This window comes from Thamnophis elegans, chromosome 6, assembly GCF_009769535.1.
Source record: "Thamnophis elegans isolate rThaEle1 chromosome 6, rThaEle1.pri, whole genome shotgun sequence".
NCBI classification, from domain to species: Eukaryota; Metazoa; Chordata; class Lepidosauria; order Squamata; family Colubridae; genus Thamnophis; species Thamnophis elegans.
The window spans coordinates 65,710,322-65,729,760 of NC_045546.1; the positions used below are offsets into that span (position 1 = coordinate 65,710,322).

Here is a 19,439-nt window from a genome sequence, read left to right on the forward strand (position 1 = left end):
ATGCTGTAAAGTAGATCAGACTTAACTTATCTATGAAGATGAAGATGACAATTAAATTTGAACTGAATTACATACTTCTATTTGAGTTCAACAATTCTGATTTAAAAAAGAGCGTATATGTGTGTGTGTGTGTGTGTGTGTGTGTGTGTGTATGTATGTATGTATTCAGTTCTTTCACATTTCTATTTTCTCTACAATTTCATTTCAGTAAAATGAAAGACCTTAAATAGCAGTAGAATAAAAATATAAGGGTTTCCAGGCTATTAGCAATTTATAAACAAACATTGGTTTATATGAGACAAGGACTATTCGACAGACCACCTGCCTCCCATAGTATCTCCTCAGCCAATCTGATTTTGCAAGGTTGGTGCTGTCTAGATTTTTTTGATTAAACAATGTTATCTAAAGGACCCAAGAAACATGTCTTCTCTCTAGCACTGCTGCCATGGAATAAGATTACTGGGCCCCTGTCAGCCTCTGCTTTGCTGCTGCTTCGGCTGCCATGAAATGGGGAGGGAGGGCATGGTATTTAGGAGGGGTTTACTAATTGTGCTGGAGGAAGGTTCTGGAGCTCTGCTGCCTGTCGGACTATGCATGCGTAGGAGGTTCCCGCCAAGACTAACGGCACCGACATTCCATCTTAGTGATGCCATTTGAAGTTATCTCACACCTGACACTTAGGAGAATTATGATTGGACTGTAACTGTGATGCCAAGGGGTGGGGAATGGGTTATTCTATATATCAATCACTTTCGCGCCTAAATACTCAGTCTTCGCTTCGCTATGCCTTTAATCATTTATAATTAGTAAAAGTACACTTGATTTCTACCTACGGAGTCTCGTGGTCTTCTTTCCTAATTACCCAATGAAGAGGTGCTGACAGTAAGCGAAGACTCACTCACACCCCACCAGGAGGTTTTAACCTACCGTGGGGGGTGTACTCACAAGAAGGAACGAGAAAAATGTCATTGCGAGCGAGCGATGAAGAGGAGACTGAAAGGGAAACTGCAGACCCATCTTTACCTGGAAGGATGGCAGGCCTAGGAATAGAGGACCCTGCGGTTCGCCCTCGATGGACCCTTGGTGTGGGGCAAAAAGAGGATAGTGAGAGTTTGGATGCTGGAGTTACCAGGAGAAAACAAAGGAAAAAACCAGCCGACTGGGAAGAAACCTTGACCGAACGGAGGCCCCGGGAAAGAGAACAAATGGAAGAGTTTGAACAAAGGTACTCTATGCAAAAATTTAGGGAGGGTGAAGAGGCCGAGGGGGGATGGGAGCAAACAAACCCAGAAACAGCTTCCCCCCCCCAGCCAGGGCTGCTGCCAGAGTAGGTGACCCCCCAGAAGACGCAGAATGGCAAAAGTCCCTCCCTTGCCAGTAAAATATAACGGAAATTCCAAAAACCTGGATCTCTTTGTTATACAAATTTGGAACTATATGGAAATTTATGGGCCCGATTTAGAAACAGATGAGATGAAGGTGCGAATGGTTTTACTTTCTTTGGAGGAAAAAGCGGCCGAATGGATGGTCAGCTTACACCAAAGCAATTCCCCCCTCCTGAGGAATTTTGATGCCTTTATGACTGCGTTCAAAAGGAGATTTGATGATCCACTGATTGAGAAACGGGGGAAGGTGAAATTTATGGCCCTCAAACACGGAGATAGACCGGTGGCTGAATATATTCAGGAGTTTCAACAGCTTTCTTCTTATATGAGAGGCTGGTCTGAAGATGCCCTTCTTGATCAGTTTGCGTTAGGATTAAATAAGGACATTTACCAACAATGCGTTAACAGACACCTTCCCAAGCAAGTTACAGCTTGGTATGAAAATGCAGCAGACGTTGAGCTCGACTTGATTAGACTTCAACGTGCGAAAGAGGAGAAAGCAGAGAGATCACCCCCCCAGAACAAAAGGCCCCATTCCGCGTCAGGGTGAAGGAAAGGGAAGCTCCGCCGGCAAGGCCAAGCCGTTCACATGCTTCCGTTGCGGAAAGGGGGGCCACCGCACAATGGATTGCCGCGTTAAACTTCCTGCAACCGCCCCGCCCCCTGCCAAGAGGGAAGGGAAGGCGAGCAAGACCCCGGGGAGGAAGAAAGAGGCTGCTTTCACTGCTGAAAACACCCCCCCGCGCTTCAGGCAGGAGGCGGAGGAAGAAGCGGAAGTCACCACCAGCTCCTCTGATGACTCCGATGACGACGCCTCGCCTCGTTGGGTGAGTTCAAATAAAGGCCCCATGTTGATCCCAATAGCATTAAGGGTACCACCCGATGGGGAGACAGAACAGCTTCCTGCCCTCCTGGATTCAGGCTGTTCGAGATGTATGATTAACCCTGCAACGGTTGAAAAACTGGGCCTGAAATTAAGGACTTTGAAAACCCCTATTGTGTTTTGCCAAATCGATGGATCCATTGCAGGGGGTGGCCCAGCCCATTTCTACACTGAACCTCTAGAGATGAAAATGGGCACCCATGTAGAATTATCTCTTTTATTGTGGCTCCTGGAATGGACAGACCCCTTATTTTGGGACTCCCCTGGCTTCGTAAATGGAACCCTCACATTAATTGGAGGGAGGGGTAGCTGCGCATTCGGACCAGCACAGCCCCAAATGGGGAGGCCGACGCCCCAGAGCCTGCTGGCTCCAGTCCCGCATTGGCCGCCAGGGGCCAGGAGAGAATTGAGGGGGAAGAAAAGATTCCAAAAGAGTATTGGGACCTGAAAGAGGTTTTTAGTGAAAAATCTTCAGATAAGCTTCCACCCCACAGACCTACTGATTGCTCCATCGATATTTTGCCGGGGGTAAAGCTTCCAAAGCCCCAAATATATTCAATGTCTCCTAGGGAGATGGAGGAAATGAGGAAATTCATTGATAAAAACTTGAAAAGGGGTTTCATTGAGCCAGCACGACCCAAGGTAGCTGCACCCGTGTTGTTCAGAGAGAAGAAAGATGGCTCCCTGAGATTATGTGTTAATTTCAAAAACCTGAATTGCATCTCAGCTCAGAACCTTTACCTGTTACCACTGATGAAGGACATGCTGGCCCAACTGGGAAAGGGCCGTATTTTCACTAAATTGGACCTCAGGGAAGCATACTATAGGGTCCGCATAAAGGAGGGGGATGAGTGGAAGACGGCTTTCAACTGCTCCCTCGGTTGTTTCCAGTTCCGGGTGATGCCCTTTGGCCTGCAGGGGGCGCCTGCAGTCTTCATGCAATTAATTAATGAAATTTTGCATGACTACCTTTTCAAGGGCGCTATCGTATATTTAGATGATATCCTTATTTACACTCAAACTTATGACGAACACGTCACATTGGTCCGCACTGTCCTGAAGAAGCTCCGGGCCGCTGAACTTTATGCCAAGTTGTCCAAGTGTGAATTTCACCAGGAGAAGATTGACTACCTTGGATATCGTATCTCCCCGGCTGGTATTGAGATGGACCCTGCTAAGTTAAAGGCGGTCACTGAGTGGGAGGCGCCCCGTACACGTAGACAATTGCAGAAATTTTTGGGTTTTGCCAATTTCTATCGTCAGTTCATTCCTTCTTTCACCAAAATTGCGCTTCCCATCACTAATTTGTTGAAATGCAAAGGTGGGCCTAAACCTAAGCCTAGCAAGCCGTTAGATTGGACCATGGAGTGTCAGGCTGCTTTTGAGAAGTTGAAACGACTCTTTGCGGCGGAACCGGTTCTGAAGCATCCGGACATGGACAAGCCTTTTGTTGTTCAAGCTGATGCCAGCGACGTGGCAGTTGGGGCCGTCTTGCTTCAGACTAACGACCAAGGTAATTTACAACCGTGCGCATACACCTCCCGTAAGCTCACGGACACAGAAAGGCGTTGGGCAATCTGGGAGAAGGAAGCATTTGCTGTACGTTGGGCTTTGGCCACGTGGCGCCACTTTCTGGAGGGCGCTAAGCACCCCTTTGAGGTGTGGACTGACCATAAGAACTTGGAAACTTTGAGGACTCCGAGGCGCCTCTCCCCTAAGCAGATGCGCTGGGCTCAGCATTTCGATCGGTTCAATTTCACACTCAAGTACATCCCAGGAGGGAAGAATTTTATGGCTGATGCTTTGTCCAGACTTCCTCAATACAACTGCTCTAAACTCAGTGTTATCCAGCCCGTGGTTCCCACATCCAGCCTCGCTGCTCCGGTTGTTACTAGGCAGCAGGCGCGCTCGAAAGTGGAAGTATCTCAAGATTTCCTCTCTGACCTCAAAAAGGCCTTTCCCCAGGATGACTGGTTCCAACAGCATCAAGGTGAATGCACAATGAGGGACAATTTACCGTGGATTGGGGCGAAACTTTACGTCCTTGCCTCTCTTCGTCTCGTTGTCCTCCAACGGGCTCATGATTCCAAGTTGGCGGGTCAAGTTGGATTTGTGAAAACGCTGCATTTGGTGAAGAGGCAGTTTTGTTGGCCCTCTTTGAAAAAGGACATTGAGTGCCAACTCAATGAAGCGGTGGACGTGATGAACCGGGGCCTTGAGGCTGTTAAAGACTGGATGAGAGCTAACAAACTGGTGCTCAACCCGGAAAAGACCGAGTGGCTGTTGTGTTTTCCTCCCAAAAATTCGGCTAACGTTCCATCAATCAGGCTGGGGGGGCAAAATTTATACCCCTCAGACAGGGTCCGCAACTTGGGAGTCCTCCTGGATCCACAGCTGAGTTTTGACCACCATTTGTCGGCTGTGACCAGGGGGGCATTTGCCCAGGTTCGCCTGGTGCGCCAGTTGCGGCCCTACCTGAACCGGGAGGCTCTCACAACAGTCACTCGAGCCCTTGTGATCTCTAGGCTGGAATACTGCAATGTGCTCTACATGGGGCTGCCCTTGAAGAGCATCCGGCGACTTCAGCTAGTTCAGAACGCGGCCGCGCGAGTGATCATGGGCGCACCACGGTTCGCCCATATAACACCGATCCTCCGTGAGCTGCGCTGGCTACCTGTTGATCGTCGGGTGCACTTCAAGGTCTTACTTACCACCTATAAAGCGCTCCATGGTAGTGGATCTGGCTATCTGAGAGACCGCCTCCTGCCAATTACCTCCCTGTGTCCCATCAGATCGCACAGGGTAGGCCTCCTCCGAATTCCATCCGCCAGTCAGTGCCGACTGGCGACTACGCGGAGGAGAGCCTTCTCAGTTGCAGCTCCGACGCTATGGAACAACCTCCCCGTGGAGATCCGTACCCTCACCACAGTCCAGGCCTTCCGCACAGCCCTCAAGATCTGGCTATCCCGTCAGGCCTGGGGATAGGATTTATTCTCACCCCGCCCGAATGTTGAGTGAATGTTGTGTTTTTATGGTTAATTTTTTTTATTCACATTTTTTTTTCTTTTAAGTCTTGTCTTGCACTCCCTTCCCCCCATTGTTGTAAGCCGCCCTGAGTCCCCTCAGGGAAAAGGGCGGCATATAAATGCTCATTAAAATCTAAATCTAAAATCTAAACTTTATGTTGCCAGTTGTCCGGTCTTTGCAGCTGCTAAACGGCCACCAGGGAAGCCGCAAGGTCTACTCTAATCTGTAGCCCGCCCCGTCACCCCCTGGAAGGAGATTTCTATGGACTTTATTGTCGAACTTCCTGAGAGCCAGGGGCACACCGTTATATGGGTGGTTACTGACTTATTTTCAAAACAAGTTCATTTTATTCCGTGCCACAAGATTCCTTCTGCAAAAGCACTTGCTAAGCTCTTCATTTCTCACATTTACCGTTTGCATGGTGTGCCTGATCGCATCGTTTCTGATAGAGGTGTCCAATTCACTTCTGTTTTTTGGAAGGAGTTTCTTAAGCGCATTGGCTCCGCCCAGGGCCTAAGCTCTGCCCACCACCCTCAGACTAATGGGGCTTGCGAGAGGACTAATTCTGTTCTGGAACAATATTTATGTTGTTTCATCAATTACCAGCAAGATGATTGGGTGGACTTGTTGCCACACGCGGAAGTGGCTTATAATAATTCCGTACATAGCAGCACTGGATTCACTCCTTTTCGCATTGTGTCTGGTCAGGACTTTGTTCCTATTCCTGAAGTTCCCCTTGAGCAGCCACAAATTTCGTCCGTCTCCGAGTGGAGTGAGCGATTGCGCCATATTTGGCCTTTGGCACTTAGTACTTTGGATGCTGCGCATCGCGCTCATAAGAAACAGGCTGATAAGAAACGTGCGCAACCTTATCAGTACAAAGTGGGTGGCCAGGTTTATTTATCCACAAAGTTCCTTCAAATTACACAAAAGTCTAAGAAGTTGGGGCCAAAGTACGTGGGCCCGTTTCCCATAATCAAAGTCATCAATCCTGTTTCGGTTCGCTTGCAGCTACCCAAGCATCTCAGCCGTGTTTATCCTGCTTTCCACATTAATCTCATTAAACCTGTTCGTTTCTCATCTTTACGTCCACCTGTGGACCCACTGCCTGCCCCCGTTGATTGATGGTCAACAACATTTTGAGGTTTGGGAAATATTGGACTCTCGGTGGCAGCGGAATCGGATACAGTACCTAGTGGCTTGGAAGCATTTTCCTCCATCTCATGCCGAGTGGGTGGACAAGTCCCATGTCCGTGCCCCCCAACTACTCCGACAGTTTTATTCTACTTATCCTGACAAACCCTGACTTCCCCCCCCACACCTTTTTTCTCTTTTTCTGTTTTTTGTTGTTCATCTGTTTGTTTGTGTTTTGTCGTTTTCCAGGCCTGAACGCCTTTTTTTCCGGAGGACGGCCGGATGTCAGCCTCTGCTTTGCTGCTGCTTCGGCTGCCATGAAACGGGGAGGGAGGGCATGGTATTTGGGAGGGGCTTACTAATTGTGTTGGAGGAAGGTTCTGGAGCTCTGCTGCCTGTCGGACTACGCATGCGTAGGAGGTTCCCGACAAGACTAACAGCACCGACATTCCATCTTAGTGATGCCATTTGAAGTTATCTCACACCTGACACTTAGGAGAATTATGATTGGACTGTAACTGTGATGCCAAGGGGTGGGGAATGGGTTATTCTATATATCAATCGCTTTCGCGCCTAAATACTCAGTCTTTGCTTCTCTATGCCTTTAATCATTTATAATTAGTAAAAGTACACTTGATTTCTACCTACGGAGTCTCGTGGTCTTCTTTCCTAATTACCCAATGAAGAGGTGCTGACAGCCCCACTCTGGTTGTTTAGAAGACCCATGAAGGTCTTTGATGAAGGAGAGCCAGGCCTCTTCCTTCATTCCTATCTAGTTTGCTGTTCCTGTCATAGTTTTTTGCCCCCTCCTTTTGTTTTATTGCAGTTCTGTTTTGATTGTTGTGAGCTGCCCATTGTCATTAGGTATTGAGGGGAATCTGTTTAATAAATAAATAAATAAATAAATAAGTATAATTACACAGCTTGGACATTGTTTATTTGGCAATTCAAGTAATTGTATTAGTAATCAATATTTTGTTGTTAGTTGCGAAGTTGTGTCCGACCCATCGCCACCCCATGGACAACGTTCCTCCAGGCCTTCCTGTCCTCTACCATCCTCTGGAGTTCCTTTAAGCTCATGCCGAACGCTTTGTTGATTCCATCTTGCCATCTCATTCTCTGTCATCCCTTTCTTCTTTTGCCCTCAATCTTTCCCAGCATTGGCTCTTCTCCAATGAGTCCTTCCTTCTTATTAGGTGGTCAAAGTATTTGAGGTTTATCTACAGGATCTGGCCTTGTAAAGAGCAACCAGGGTTGATCTCCTCTAGGACTGACCGGTTTGATTGCCTTACAGTCCAAGGGACTCGCAGGAATCTTTTCAAACACCATGGTTCAAAGGCCTCAATTCTTTGGCGCCCAGCCTTTCTTGTGGTCCACCTTTCACAGCCATCCATTGCAACTGGGAAAACTGTAGCCTTGACTGTACACACTTTTGTTGGAAGAGTGATGTCTCTGCTTTTTAGTCTGCTGTCTAGATTTGCCATCACTTTCCTCCCCAGGAGCAAGCATCTTTTAATTTCTTGGCTGCAGTCCCCATCTGTGGTGATCTTGGTGCCCAGGGAAATAAAATCTGTCACTACCTCCATCTATTTGCCAGGAATTGAGAGGGCTGGATACCATGATCTTAGTTTTCTTAATGTTGAGTTTCAAGCCACTTTTGCACTCTCCATCTTCATCCATATTAAAAGGCTCTTTAGTTCCTCTTCACTTTCTGCCATTAGAGTGGTATCATCTGCACATCTGAGGTTGTTGGTATTTCTCACTGCAATCTTAATTCCAACTTTTGATTCATCTAGCCCTGCCTTTCTCATGATGTCCTATGCATGTAAGTTAAATAGGCAGGGCAACAGTATACAGCCTTGCCGGACTCCTTTCCCAATTTTGAACCAATCAGTGGTTCTAGGTCCAGTTCTCACTGTTGCTTCTTGACCCGCATATAGGTTTCTCAAGAGACAAATTAGATGGTTTGGTATTCCTATCTCTTTAAGAACTTGCCACAATTTGTTGTGATGCACACAATCAAAGGCTTTAGCATAGTCAATGAAGCAGAAGTAGAATGTTTTTCTGGAACTCCCTAGCTTTCTCCATGATCCAGCTTGGAAGCAGTAAGATGTATTTTTATACCTGGCTTCTGCATTTTTGGCTTTCTTTTTAAAAAATAAATGATGGCATGGTGTAATATGTCATTTGTTGTTGACAGTTTTAAGAACTGCTAAGAACCAGATGATTTTTTACTATGTCCTGGTACATAAAACTATAGAACTCAAAAGAGAGTAGACTTTTCCCCCCATGATTATAGTTGACTTGCATTAGCAGACAAGAAAATTGGTTGTTATAATCCAATTTTAGATCTTGACCATGACCATTCTAAAGAAGTTCCAGAATAATAGCAAATGATTTTTTTAAAAAAAGATCTGTTATGCCTTCCTTTAGCCACCTTGATAAAAATGATTTCAACTCTAATAATATTGGAGTGGAGATTTATGCTCCTTCCATAAAGTGAAAAGAGGATCAGGCCAACACCTTGCTGCTGGAGCAAGAACAATGGCAGTGCTTCTCCTCCCTGGGATGCAGATGGTCCCTCAACCAGGATGGAGAAGTCAATCCAGCCAGCAGCAGGGGGGCTGGGGGATTTCTCTCCCTAGCCAGCCATCGATGTTTGGGCTGCAGCCTGCGAATCAAGTTCCACCTGGGTGGGTTTTCTTCCCAGGCCATGGATGGGTGCAATACCCATGGATGCCTGCCCCACCTCAGCAAATGGCACAAATTCAGATAACTGGCACGGGGCAACCTCAGGGACGGAACTCCCTACCTGTTCAAGCCCCAGCCGCAATGCCCCAACAGGGAGAACCAGGAAACCTGGGAACAGCAGATGAGTCACCCTCTTCCTTGCCCCCACCCACGCCAGCAAAAAACCAGCATCAGGCACAGTGGCTCTGCCCCTCTTCAAAAAGCAACAGTGGGAAAAAGATTGGGAAGCTCAGAGGAGGGAGAGCTGCCCCTTCCAAAGATGATTCCCTGCCAATAGCAAGACAGGGGAAAGTGCTGAAGCTCCTCCAAGAACCTCAACTAGCAGAGAGGCAAATGAAGCTACCTGGGAAAAGACAAGCAGTTATTTTCCAGGCAAGCCTCAGATACACAAACCCTTTCCCTAGGGGTCAGTGGAGGCCCAGCTGAAGGCCCTTGCCCAGGTGAAGGGCCCTTGCCAAGATGAAGGAAGCAGTGGGGATGATGACCCAATAGTAAATACACCCATTCACCCCTTTGCCATTGTAGCCAAGCTCACAGTGCCCGGGATGGGGGTAGAAGGGAAGGTTGAGGCTATCGTGGACACTGGCTGCACCCAATTCTTAATCAGCATGTCTATTGTGGGGCAGCTAGGCATACACACAAGACCCATAGCCAATCCCATTCAGTTTGGGCAGGTGGATGGGATACTAATTGGAGGGACCCCAGCCAAACTAATTACCGACTTGGTAAGGTTGCAGATGGGACGCCACTATGAACTCCTCAGATTCAACGTAGCTCCAAAGATGCATGAGTCAATTATCTTGGGGCTTGCATGGCTGGAAAAGTGGACAGCTATCATAAAGTGGGAGGACGATGTTCGGAAATTGATTATAAGCTTTTGGCCACTACCACCTGTGAAGCCAGAAGGCCACCTGGGGACTATCGAACTCAATTAAGTAGTCCGCCCAAAGGGCCCTGCTCACTTGGAGACATGGAGGGGCAGATGTACCCTTTGAGGTCTGGATTGACCATAAAAACCTCGAAGCCCTCAAAAGCCCCTGAAGACTGTCCCCAAAGCAAGTTTACTGGACACAATACTTCTGAAGGTTCAAATTCGAACTGAAGCACATCCCCGCAGGGAAGAACTTGCTAGCAGATGCCTTATCAAGAAAATTGCAATATGACAGTAAGAGGGAAGAAGTGGTTCATCCCATCCTTCCCCCTTCCCACCAAAAGCGGCCCAAGTCACCACCAGAAGCCAGTCTAACCAACCCCCTACCCTAAGCCAGGACAAGCTGACCACAGCAATGAAATCGGCACTGCCCGCAGACCCCTGGCTCAATGACAATGAGAGATGGTTTAGCCTGGAAAGGATCCAAACTGTACGTTCCCGCAACCTTGAGGCTGGAAGTACTACAGTGAAGCCATGACGTGAGGTTAGGAGGCCACTTTGGATTTCTAAAAATGCTCCACCTCACCAGGCATCAATTTTGGTGGCCAAAGATGAAATCTGAAGTTGAAGATTACATAAAAAGCTTGCCACTTGCGCAACCAGGAAAAAACAGCCAGGCAAACCCCCTGGATTGCTGCAACGAGTGGCCAACCAGAGCCGACCATAGGATGAAATCGCAATGGACTTCATCGTCAAGCTCCCAGACAGCAGCAATAATAAAGTCATTTGGACAGTCATTGACCTATTTTCCAAGCAAGCCCATTTCATTGCTTGCTCAGGACTACCATCTGCAAAGAAGCTAGCAAAAATGTTTGTTAAATACATTTACCGCCTGCACGGAGTACTCAGGAGGATCATCTCAGGAGTTCAGTTCACCACCAAGTTCTGGAGAGAGTTCCTGAGGTCCATTGGGTCCACACAAGGACTTAGCTCAGCTTTTCATCCAAGTAGGAATGGAGCAACAGAAAAAGCCAATGCGATGGTGGAACAGTACCTCCGTTGTTATGTGGATTACCAACAAGACAACTGGTTGGATTTGCTACCTTTCGCTGAAGTCGCGTACAACAACGCTGTCCTCAGCAGCATTGGATTAACTCCTTTTCAAGTTACCAGTGGCATGTAATTTGTCCCTATGCCTGAACTGCCCAGGGAACACTCTCTTCCATGTCTCTGACTGAATTGATGGACTTTCTTAAACAGAGGTGGGAAAATATGAAAAAAGCTCTAGCGGAAGCAGCAGAAGAGTACAAGAAACAAGCTGAAAAACACCACTCACTCCAACCCCCTTTCCACGTGGGATAAAGTTTTCTTGTCGACCAAATACATAAAGTTAAGAATTCCAAGCAAGAAATTAGGCCCAAAATTTCTAGGTCGGTTCCCAATAGTGAAAATAATTAACCTAGTTACGGTTCAGCTCAGTCTGCCCAGAATTCTAGGAAAAATTCACAGTCTTTCATTACAGCTTACTTAAGACAGTGATTGGGTCCAGCCTAAGACTGTCCACCCAGCCTCCCCCTCCTCCAGTAGTGATAGAGGGAAAAACACACTATGAAGTGGGGGGGAAAAAAGACTATAGGTTGTATAGAGGTCATTTGCAATATTTAGTGCACTGGAAGGGGTAGCCTTTCTCCAGAGCTACTTGGGTAAAAAGTTGGAATGTAAAAGCGGATAATAAAACAATTCCATTATAAGTTTCCCAATAAGCCAAAGGGCCCCCCTGGGGGGGGGGGGAGAAAGAGGTGGTTAGTTCTGCTTATGTTAACCCCTACATTATTCTCTTTTCAGGAAGCACTTTCTTCTGAGGAAAGGCCACCTGTCAGGCCTGCAGCCATATTCCTTTTGGATCTTTGGCCTGCCACACTTTCTATTATTCTACTATGCCATTTGTATTGTGGAAAAAGTGTTAAGTGATACTGATATTATATAACACTTTTAATTAAGCGGGTACCTTGAATAAACATAACTTTGAGTTTTAAATAATACTGATTTCGTTGTTGTCTTAGGTGACATCTGTGAAAAAAATTCAGGTGCTCAGGCATGAAAATATGCCACTCAAACACTATACTTTTCTGCTCACACTGAAAAAAATTAGAGGGAACATTGGTCCCTTCTAGTTCTAATTTATAAAATCATCCCTTATCTTGTTATGATTTGCAAGAGCCAGGATAGCCAAAATAGGTTTGTTTCCCCCAAACTTCTTAAGCTCATATTCTTTTCATATTTGTAATTCTAAAGGTTTCTAATAATTTTAAGAAGGTTAATAGTCAAATTTCAAAAGTAATTAGAAAATGAAATTTGTGAACTTAGTAACTTTGAAGGAGATGGACAATTCAGAAAAATGAAATATAAATAAATGAAATCATCTTAAAAGGCTTGCAAGTAAAATGGCTGATTCCATTGTCTCCTAGAACTCAAACATGGAAAAACACTGCCCTGCAGTCTCCTCATGGAGTATGGGACACATGGACTCCTTATGGGGAGATGGGACACATGGACTCCTTATGGGGAGATGGGACATGAATCAATATGAGTGATTTCTCTCTCCTTATCCAGAGAGGTTTATAAGAACCAGTCCACTTACTGGTTCCTTAGTTTTTGCAGCTGTCTTTGGCACCACTTTTATAAAGTCATTTGTTCACAATTCCTTCTGAGGGACTAATTTCATTGGTAACATTTAATACATATGGTACACAAAACTGGATTTAGTATCATTATTAATAAAAATGCTTCTTACTTAGGTCCTTCTGAAAATTGACAAATATATGCTAAGTTGAAAGCAGGTTGCATGAGCCTACCAAAACATTTAAACTTTCTGTACAGTTAATACATTTTTTGGGGGTACATTCCCAGACTAAAATTGTTTTAATCTAAACACTCCTCTTTCTGTGATGACATTTTACTTCAACAAAGGCAGGTATTTTATAGTCTGTCAATGAATTTCATCTACCACTCTTTCGTAACTTGGGAACAAGTTCATGAGTTCTAGTCAGTTCTCCAAGTAACTTTTGTCTTTTAAAAAGAAGTGACTCATATTTAGAGTGAAAAAAATATTAAGAAATGCCATTAATGAAATTCACAGGATTTTTAAAAACTCTTTTAACACTAAATTACAAAAACTCTTTCCCTTCTGATACTTGTCACTTAACCTTCCACCTGTAATGAGCAGAAGTCAATCTGACAAGAATGAAAACAAAACTTCACTTTATATATTTTATAGATGATTCAAATAAACATGTCCAAGATAATCACATAACTTGCACTAACAATACCTAAATGCCATTAAAAAAACTTTCACTGCCCTCATCCAATACCTCTGAATTTAAAGATTATGTAATTAACTAAGTCAGTCTTAGAGGATGATACTAGAACCATTCCATACACAGAATATGCATGAGGATTTCAAATTGAAGAGGATGAAAAGGATGAAATTGCTTTATAAAATCCTCATCTGAAAGCATCCTCGATTTAAGATCCAAATTTCCATTGCTCAGTAAGGCAGTTGTTAAGTTAGTTTGTCCCATTTTGACCTTTTTGCCACAATTGTTAAGCAAATCACTGCAACTGTTAATTAAATCATGTATTTTTTAATTGAATCTGGCTTCCCCCATTGACTTTGTTTGTTGGAAGCTGGCTAGGAAGAATGACAAGAAGATACATATTCTAACTGCTAATGCAAGCCAAACCAATTGAAACTACCTTTCACTCCAGCAAAAAAAAAAAAAAAGGATAAAATTGCAGTTCCATTTAGGAGCAATTAAAAATATCATCCCATTTAGAAACAGTAAAAATCTGTTCTATTTTCCTGTCAAAAAGAAAGACAAAGAAGTAGAATAATTATGTTAATGACTGTATCAAAAATAATGTCACTATTTATTTCGGCAATGCTTAACTTGCTAAATGAACCAAACGTAGTGAAGGTTTGCATCACATCCAAAAGACTTCCTCTACTCCAGAATACTTTCATTTTATTTCGTAGTGGGCCAAAACAAGTTCACACTATCGCTATTCAACTGTCCGTTCATCTATCCTTCCTCTCGCTTCTATAGATGAACCTGAACACCTGTTAAGGGATGTCCGGGAGCCTATCCCGCTGAGTCGGTCGGGCAAGTGGCTCTCCTTAACAGTCACATGTCCGCCGCCTCTCCTAGCCGGTGACCTCCACATTCCCAAGGGCAATAGCCTTTCCTTTGTGACTCGCTCGCCTTGTTCTCGAATGGAAACAGCGACCGCTCCTCGTGTTTATTTGCGCTTACCAAGAACCTTGTGGAGCTTGTCCCTTGGTCGATGGCTCCCACTAGGGGACCCATAGCTCCACAATGGGCCACAACCGCGGCCATAGGAAGGCTCGGACGGCGCGCCCCTGGCCCGTTTCCTAGGCGACCCTGCCCGAGCAAGAAGCAGCAGAGAATCCAGAGGCTCTCACGTCGGCGCCCTCAAAGCCAAATGCGCGTGGCTTCTCAAAAGAGAGACTGAAGGCGGAGAAAAGGGCGCTGGCCAACATGCTGCCCCTCGGGCGCCAATCAGCAGGCGAAATGAAGCAGAAGGGGCGGGGTTTTCCACCAAGCACAGGAAATAGGCTAAAGGTTCTGAAGTGGGCAATTGCCTCTGAGACGAATGATCACATGCCTCTGACGTATCTGATGGGCTTTCAGGTTAACTCGAGTTTCGCTAGCTGTCTGTGTCTCGGATTGCAAAACGTTGGGGAAAGAATCGTTGCCTCCTTGCCAGGAATTTAGAACGATTTCCGCGTTCCTCTGCCTATTATGAAATAATCCGCCATTCCAGTCCGTCAAGAGGCAACGCGAACTCCCTTTCTCTCATGCTGAAAGTTGTTAATCTTTGCAAGTTTACCTGGCAATAATCGTTGCCGTTAAAAATCTGTACAACTTCTTCTGGTGAGCAAGTGGGGAGCTCTACTTTAATTCTTCAAATGTCCTCAAAGGTTGGGTAAAAAGATTTGAAGTTTATCCTATATCTATATTGTTGTGTTGGAAGAAATGTCCTTCTGGGTTCAGCTCCAAGTGGGGAAAAAGACACTGGAAACATGGAGGCTTCTTGGAAAGATTTTAATGGTGGACATGACCACATGGCTTGAAGTCCTAGGCAAAAGGGGATCACATGCTTCTAAAATGTTGAGTGAAGAAAAAGAAGGGAAGAGCTCCCCGTGGAGATCTGGACCCTTACTACTCTCCGGGCGTTCCGCAAAGCCACTAAGTCCTGGCTGCTTCGGCAAGCCGGGGGGCTGTTGAAGTATCCAGCCCCACGGTAACTATGAATGTTGTGTATTTTAAATTGTTGTTTTGTCTATTTATCCCCTTCCCCTTTTTATTATAAGCCGCCCTGAGTCCTTCGGGAGTGGGCGGCATACAAGATCAATAAACTATAAACTATAACTAACTAAAAGGGAATTGCTGAGAGTCCCTGAGTTTTTTATACCCTGTGTTCGGGCTTCCAGTTCCTGTGCAAGAAATGCATCCAGATTGGTTGTCAGACTCCCAGGAGCTAACTTTGTAGGCTGTCTGTCTTTTGAGTCCCAAGCTTGGTTAAGTTCCCAGATGCCATGTTGCGCGTTTCTGTTGCAGATGGAGGTAGATCTTTGCTATGTAGAATAGACTGGCTCAGGCCTTTAATGGCCCATTGACAAAGGTGGAGACTATTAAGAGTGAGTCTGTTTCCTCCCTAAAAACATGTTTCTCCATTTCTTATCCAGGGAAATATAATATTCTGCCTTTTCAATATTTCCCAGTGATGAAAGAAATGTCCTTCTAGGTTCAGCTCCAAGTGGGGAAAAAGACACTGGAGACATGGAGGCTGCTTGGAAAGATGGTTTATTGGTGGACAGGACCACGTGGCTTGAGCAAACCAGTCCAGGCCAAGTATTGTTGGTGGGGGTTCTGGACAACGATGAGAGGGAAGCAACCCATGCTCAGTGACTACTGCAAATGTGCCACTGCCTACAATAGGGATGGTGGTTCCCTGGTAATCCCGCAGCCTAACGTTACAAGAGTCCAGCCGTTTCTTAGATGTAGAGGACACTAAGCGTTTAAGTGTGCTCCAGGAAATGAGGGAACAAGAGGACCCAGTGTCCACCTCCATCTTGCAGGGTGCTCCCTCAAGACTGACATTGAGATAAAGTTTGCTGGTGTTTCCCTCATTGGCTTGGCTAATGGAGACCTCAGGGATGTGGCGATCAAGGGAGATCGCAAAACAGTTCTCTCTGGGGTTGGCAGGTCATCTGAATGAGGTTCTCGCATCTGCCCTGCCTCGTAGCCAGTTGGCAGGGGGAGAAAGAGCTTGGCAGACCTTTGCTAGATGCTCTTTTTTCTGCAACGGCGGCATAGGGCTGGTGTGGTTGCCGCCACATCCAGCACAGGCAGTTTGAGGAAAAAGTTTTCCTTTTTGAGGCCCCCTGTCAGAATTTGCCCTGAGGCAGCTTGTGCTATCTTCTTCTTCGTCTCCGCTGTCATTTTTGTCACCCTCCTCATCGTGGTGGACTATTAAAGAGCAGAAGAGGGCAGCGTGTTTTGAAATTTTTGAATTTCTGCAGTTGAGTTGTCTGACATCTCGGACACTTGAGCCTCTTTGAGAGCTGCCTTTACGGTCAGGTCTATGTGAGCCAATAGTCTACGCTGTAGCCTGACTCCACAGACCAACTCGTCAAGAAGATCATCATCCAGGTTGGCAAAATCGCAGTGCAGGGCTACAGACCTGAGGAAAGCCATAAAGTGGTTTATGGATTCTCCCCCCTTCTGAAGTTTGTGCCGGAATGCGTACCTTCTTATGGTTTGGGATGGGGCTGGAGTGTAATGGCTCTTCAGCTTGTCTATCAATTAGTTCCATGGCACCGACTGTACAGGCTGAGGCGCAGAGAGAGCTATGGCCGTACCGAACATCTCTGGGCTGCGCAGCTTAAAAAACATGATAGTTTGCGGCTGCTGGACAGGTCAGATCGTTAGCCTTGAGGAAAGACTAAAATCATTGTAGGTATGTGTCCCAAGGCTCAGTTGCCGGACAGAAGGCTGCAAAAGTAGCTAGGGAAGACATCCTGAAAAGGACAGACTGCTCCAAATTACTTCAGGCAAGAGGCAGCATTCCTTTCGAACGTGTTCAGCTCTGATTTGCCTAGTGACTTAGCTGATCCAATTCCTCAGTCCGTGTATCCCACCCTCATCACCAGTGGTCTGAAGAGAGACCTGGAGGGACAGGACTGAGGCAACATGGATCGTAATTCAAACAGGTTTATTAACAGCTAACAGTAAACCAACAGCTCTGAACTGACAACAGGGAAAGCTTCCATCTGACTGCTATTTATATGCACACTGTCAGATGGGGCAACCAATTGGGACACTCCATTCTCCCCTTCTCGCTGTCAAACTTCCAGCCAATCAGGGACGATCTTGCGTCAGCACGTTGGCAAAGCCAAGGACATAACAGAAACATTTCCAGTTTGAATTCTATTTGACATTTAGTTAATTCCTGCAGCCATTTCTGTATTTTCAGCCAGTAACTTCAATTTGGGGCATGACCACCATAAGTGAAAGAAGGTACCTTGTCCCTGTTTGCATTTCCAGCATTTTGGGTTTAAATTTGGATACATCTTGGCCAGCCTTGCTGGCGCTTGATGTCAACAGTAAAATATCTTGTATTGATTTTCCTTATATGCTGCGGATTTTGTAATAGTATAATTTTTGTTCCAAATTGTTTCCCAGTCTTCTAATTCTATATTGTGTCCAAAATTTTTGGCCCAGGCAATCATCGACTCTTTTACAATCTCCTCTGCTCTATCAAATTTTAGCAGGTAATGATAGATTTTGGTTATTAATTTTCCCTCTGGGCCTACCAATAGTTTATCTAATTGTTGTGGTTGAATATCAAATCCATATTCCTTTGCATCCTTTTTGTATCTTGATTGTAACTGTAGATATGGCCACCAGTCAATACATATTCCTTGTTCTCGTAGGTCCTGATTGTTTTTGAGTTTCCTTTGGCAATGTAAAATTTCATTGTACTTAAACATTTTACCTATATCTAATATATTGGGGTAGATCATAGCCTCCATGGCGGATAGCCACCCGGGGATCTTCATATAGTGTTTTCTCTTTATGTCTTCCCAGGTTTGTATCAATGTGTCCCTTATTTTTCGTCTTAAAAATACAAATGTGCTTTATTCCCCTTCTCCTACAGAAAAGTGTGCTACCCCTTTTGTAAATCGTGCCCTTCCAGTGTTAAGATTCTTCTATTTTTTAGGTTTATCCAATCTCTAATCCATTCTAATATCGCAGCCTTGTAGTAGAGATCCCATGCCGGGAGTCCAAAGCCGAGGTGGCTTTACTATCCTGGAATGAGGGTAATTTTATCCGTGCCTTTCTACCTGACCAGACAAATTTTATAATTATTTTGTTTAGGTCTGTAAAAAACCTGTTGTTCAATTTTATAGGGATTGTTTGGAATAGATAAAGTAATTTGGGTAAGATATTTATTTTAATATTCTTCCTAATAGAGATAATTGTAGTGTTCCCCACCTTTCCAAATCCTTCTTTATTTGTTGAACTAATTTTATATAATTGTCATCGTTTTATTGAGGACCACCTTGCCGTTAACCAGATTCCTAAATATTTAATCTTTTTATTAATTTGTAATCCCATTTCATCCTCTAATTCTTTTTTCTGATTCATTGTTAAATTTTTAACTAGAATTTTGGTCTTTTCTTTATTAATTTTAAGGCCCGATACTTCTCCCCAAAGGAGAGAAAGGGAGCCGCTAGAACAGTTCGGTTCTCAACCTTCCTGATGCCGTTCGACACGATTCCTCCTGCGGCGGTGACCCCCAAGCGCCAAATTGGGCTCCAGCCTTCCCTTCGCCGCCACGTTCCTTTCTTTTATTTCATTTTCCGCGCCTGGTTTTCCGCCTCAGCAACGGTCCCTCTGGGCCTCCGTAGCTCCGCCCACCGAGCGCCGTCGCTGGGAGGGAGCTGCTTTCCCAGCGTCCTCTGCGCTTGCGCGTCTGTCCCCACTCCGGCCCCTCCTTTCGCCCCGCCCCCTGCCCACAGCCAGCCACACGGAGAAGCGGAGGGAGGGCAGGGCTTCGGTGGGAGGAGCCGCGGTGGCCCCGCCCCTCCCACCGCCCCTCCCCTTCGGGCGGCTCCTTTGGGCGCGGGAGGCTCCTGGCGGGGGCGGCGGAGCTTCGCCCGGGGAGCTGAAGGGGAGCTTGTAGAGGGGAAGGCCCGCGTCCTCCCTTCCCCGGCTTCTCGCATGTGCGCATGTGCGAGAACCAAGATGGCTGCGAGGCTTTTCTCGTCATGAGTTTCTCCGACGAAAATGCCTAAAAA

General features: G+C 45.7%; 1 protein-coding gene across 5 annotated transcripts in view; it reads right to left on the reverse strand.

The window, feature by feature from the left end:
- GK (glycerol kinase) overlaps positions 1-14,614 on the reverse strand; it is a 112,323-nt gene extending 97,709 nt beyond the window's left edge. For 3 of the 5 annotated variants that reach the window (XM_032219567.1, XM_032219569.1, XM_032219571.1), the window contains exon 1: positions 14,365-14,614. In XM_032219567.1, coding sequence (XP_032075458.1) covers positions 14,365-14,448 — 84 coding nt within the window. In that variant the 5' untranslated portion in view covers positions 14,449-14,614. The remainder of the gene's footprint in view (positions 1-14,364) is intronic. The other 2 variants (XM_032219568.1, XM_032219572.1) reach the window with 1 other exon arrangement.
- Positions 14,615-19,439: the final 4,825 nt, after the last annotated feature.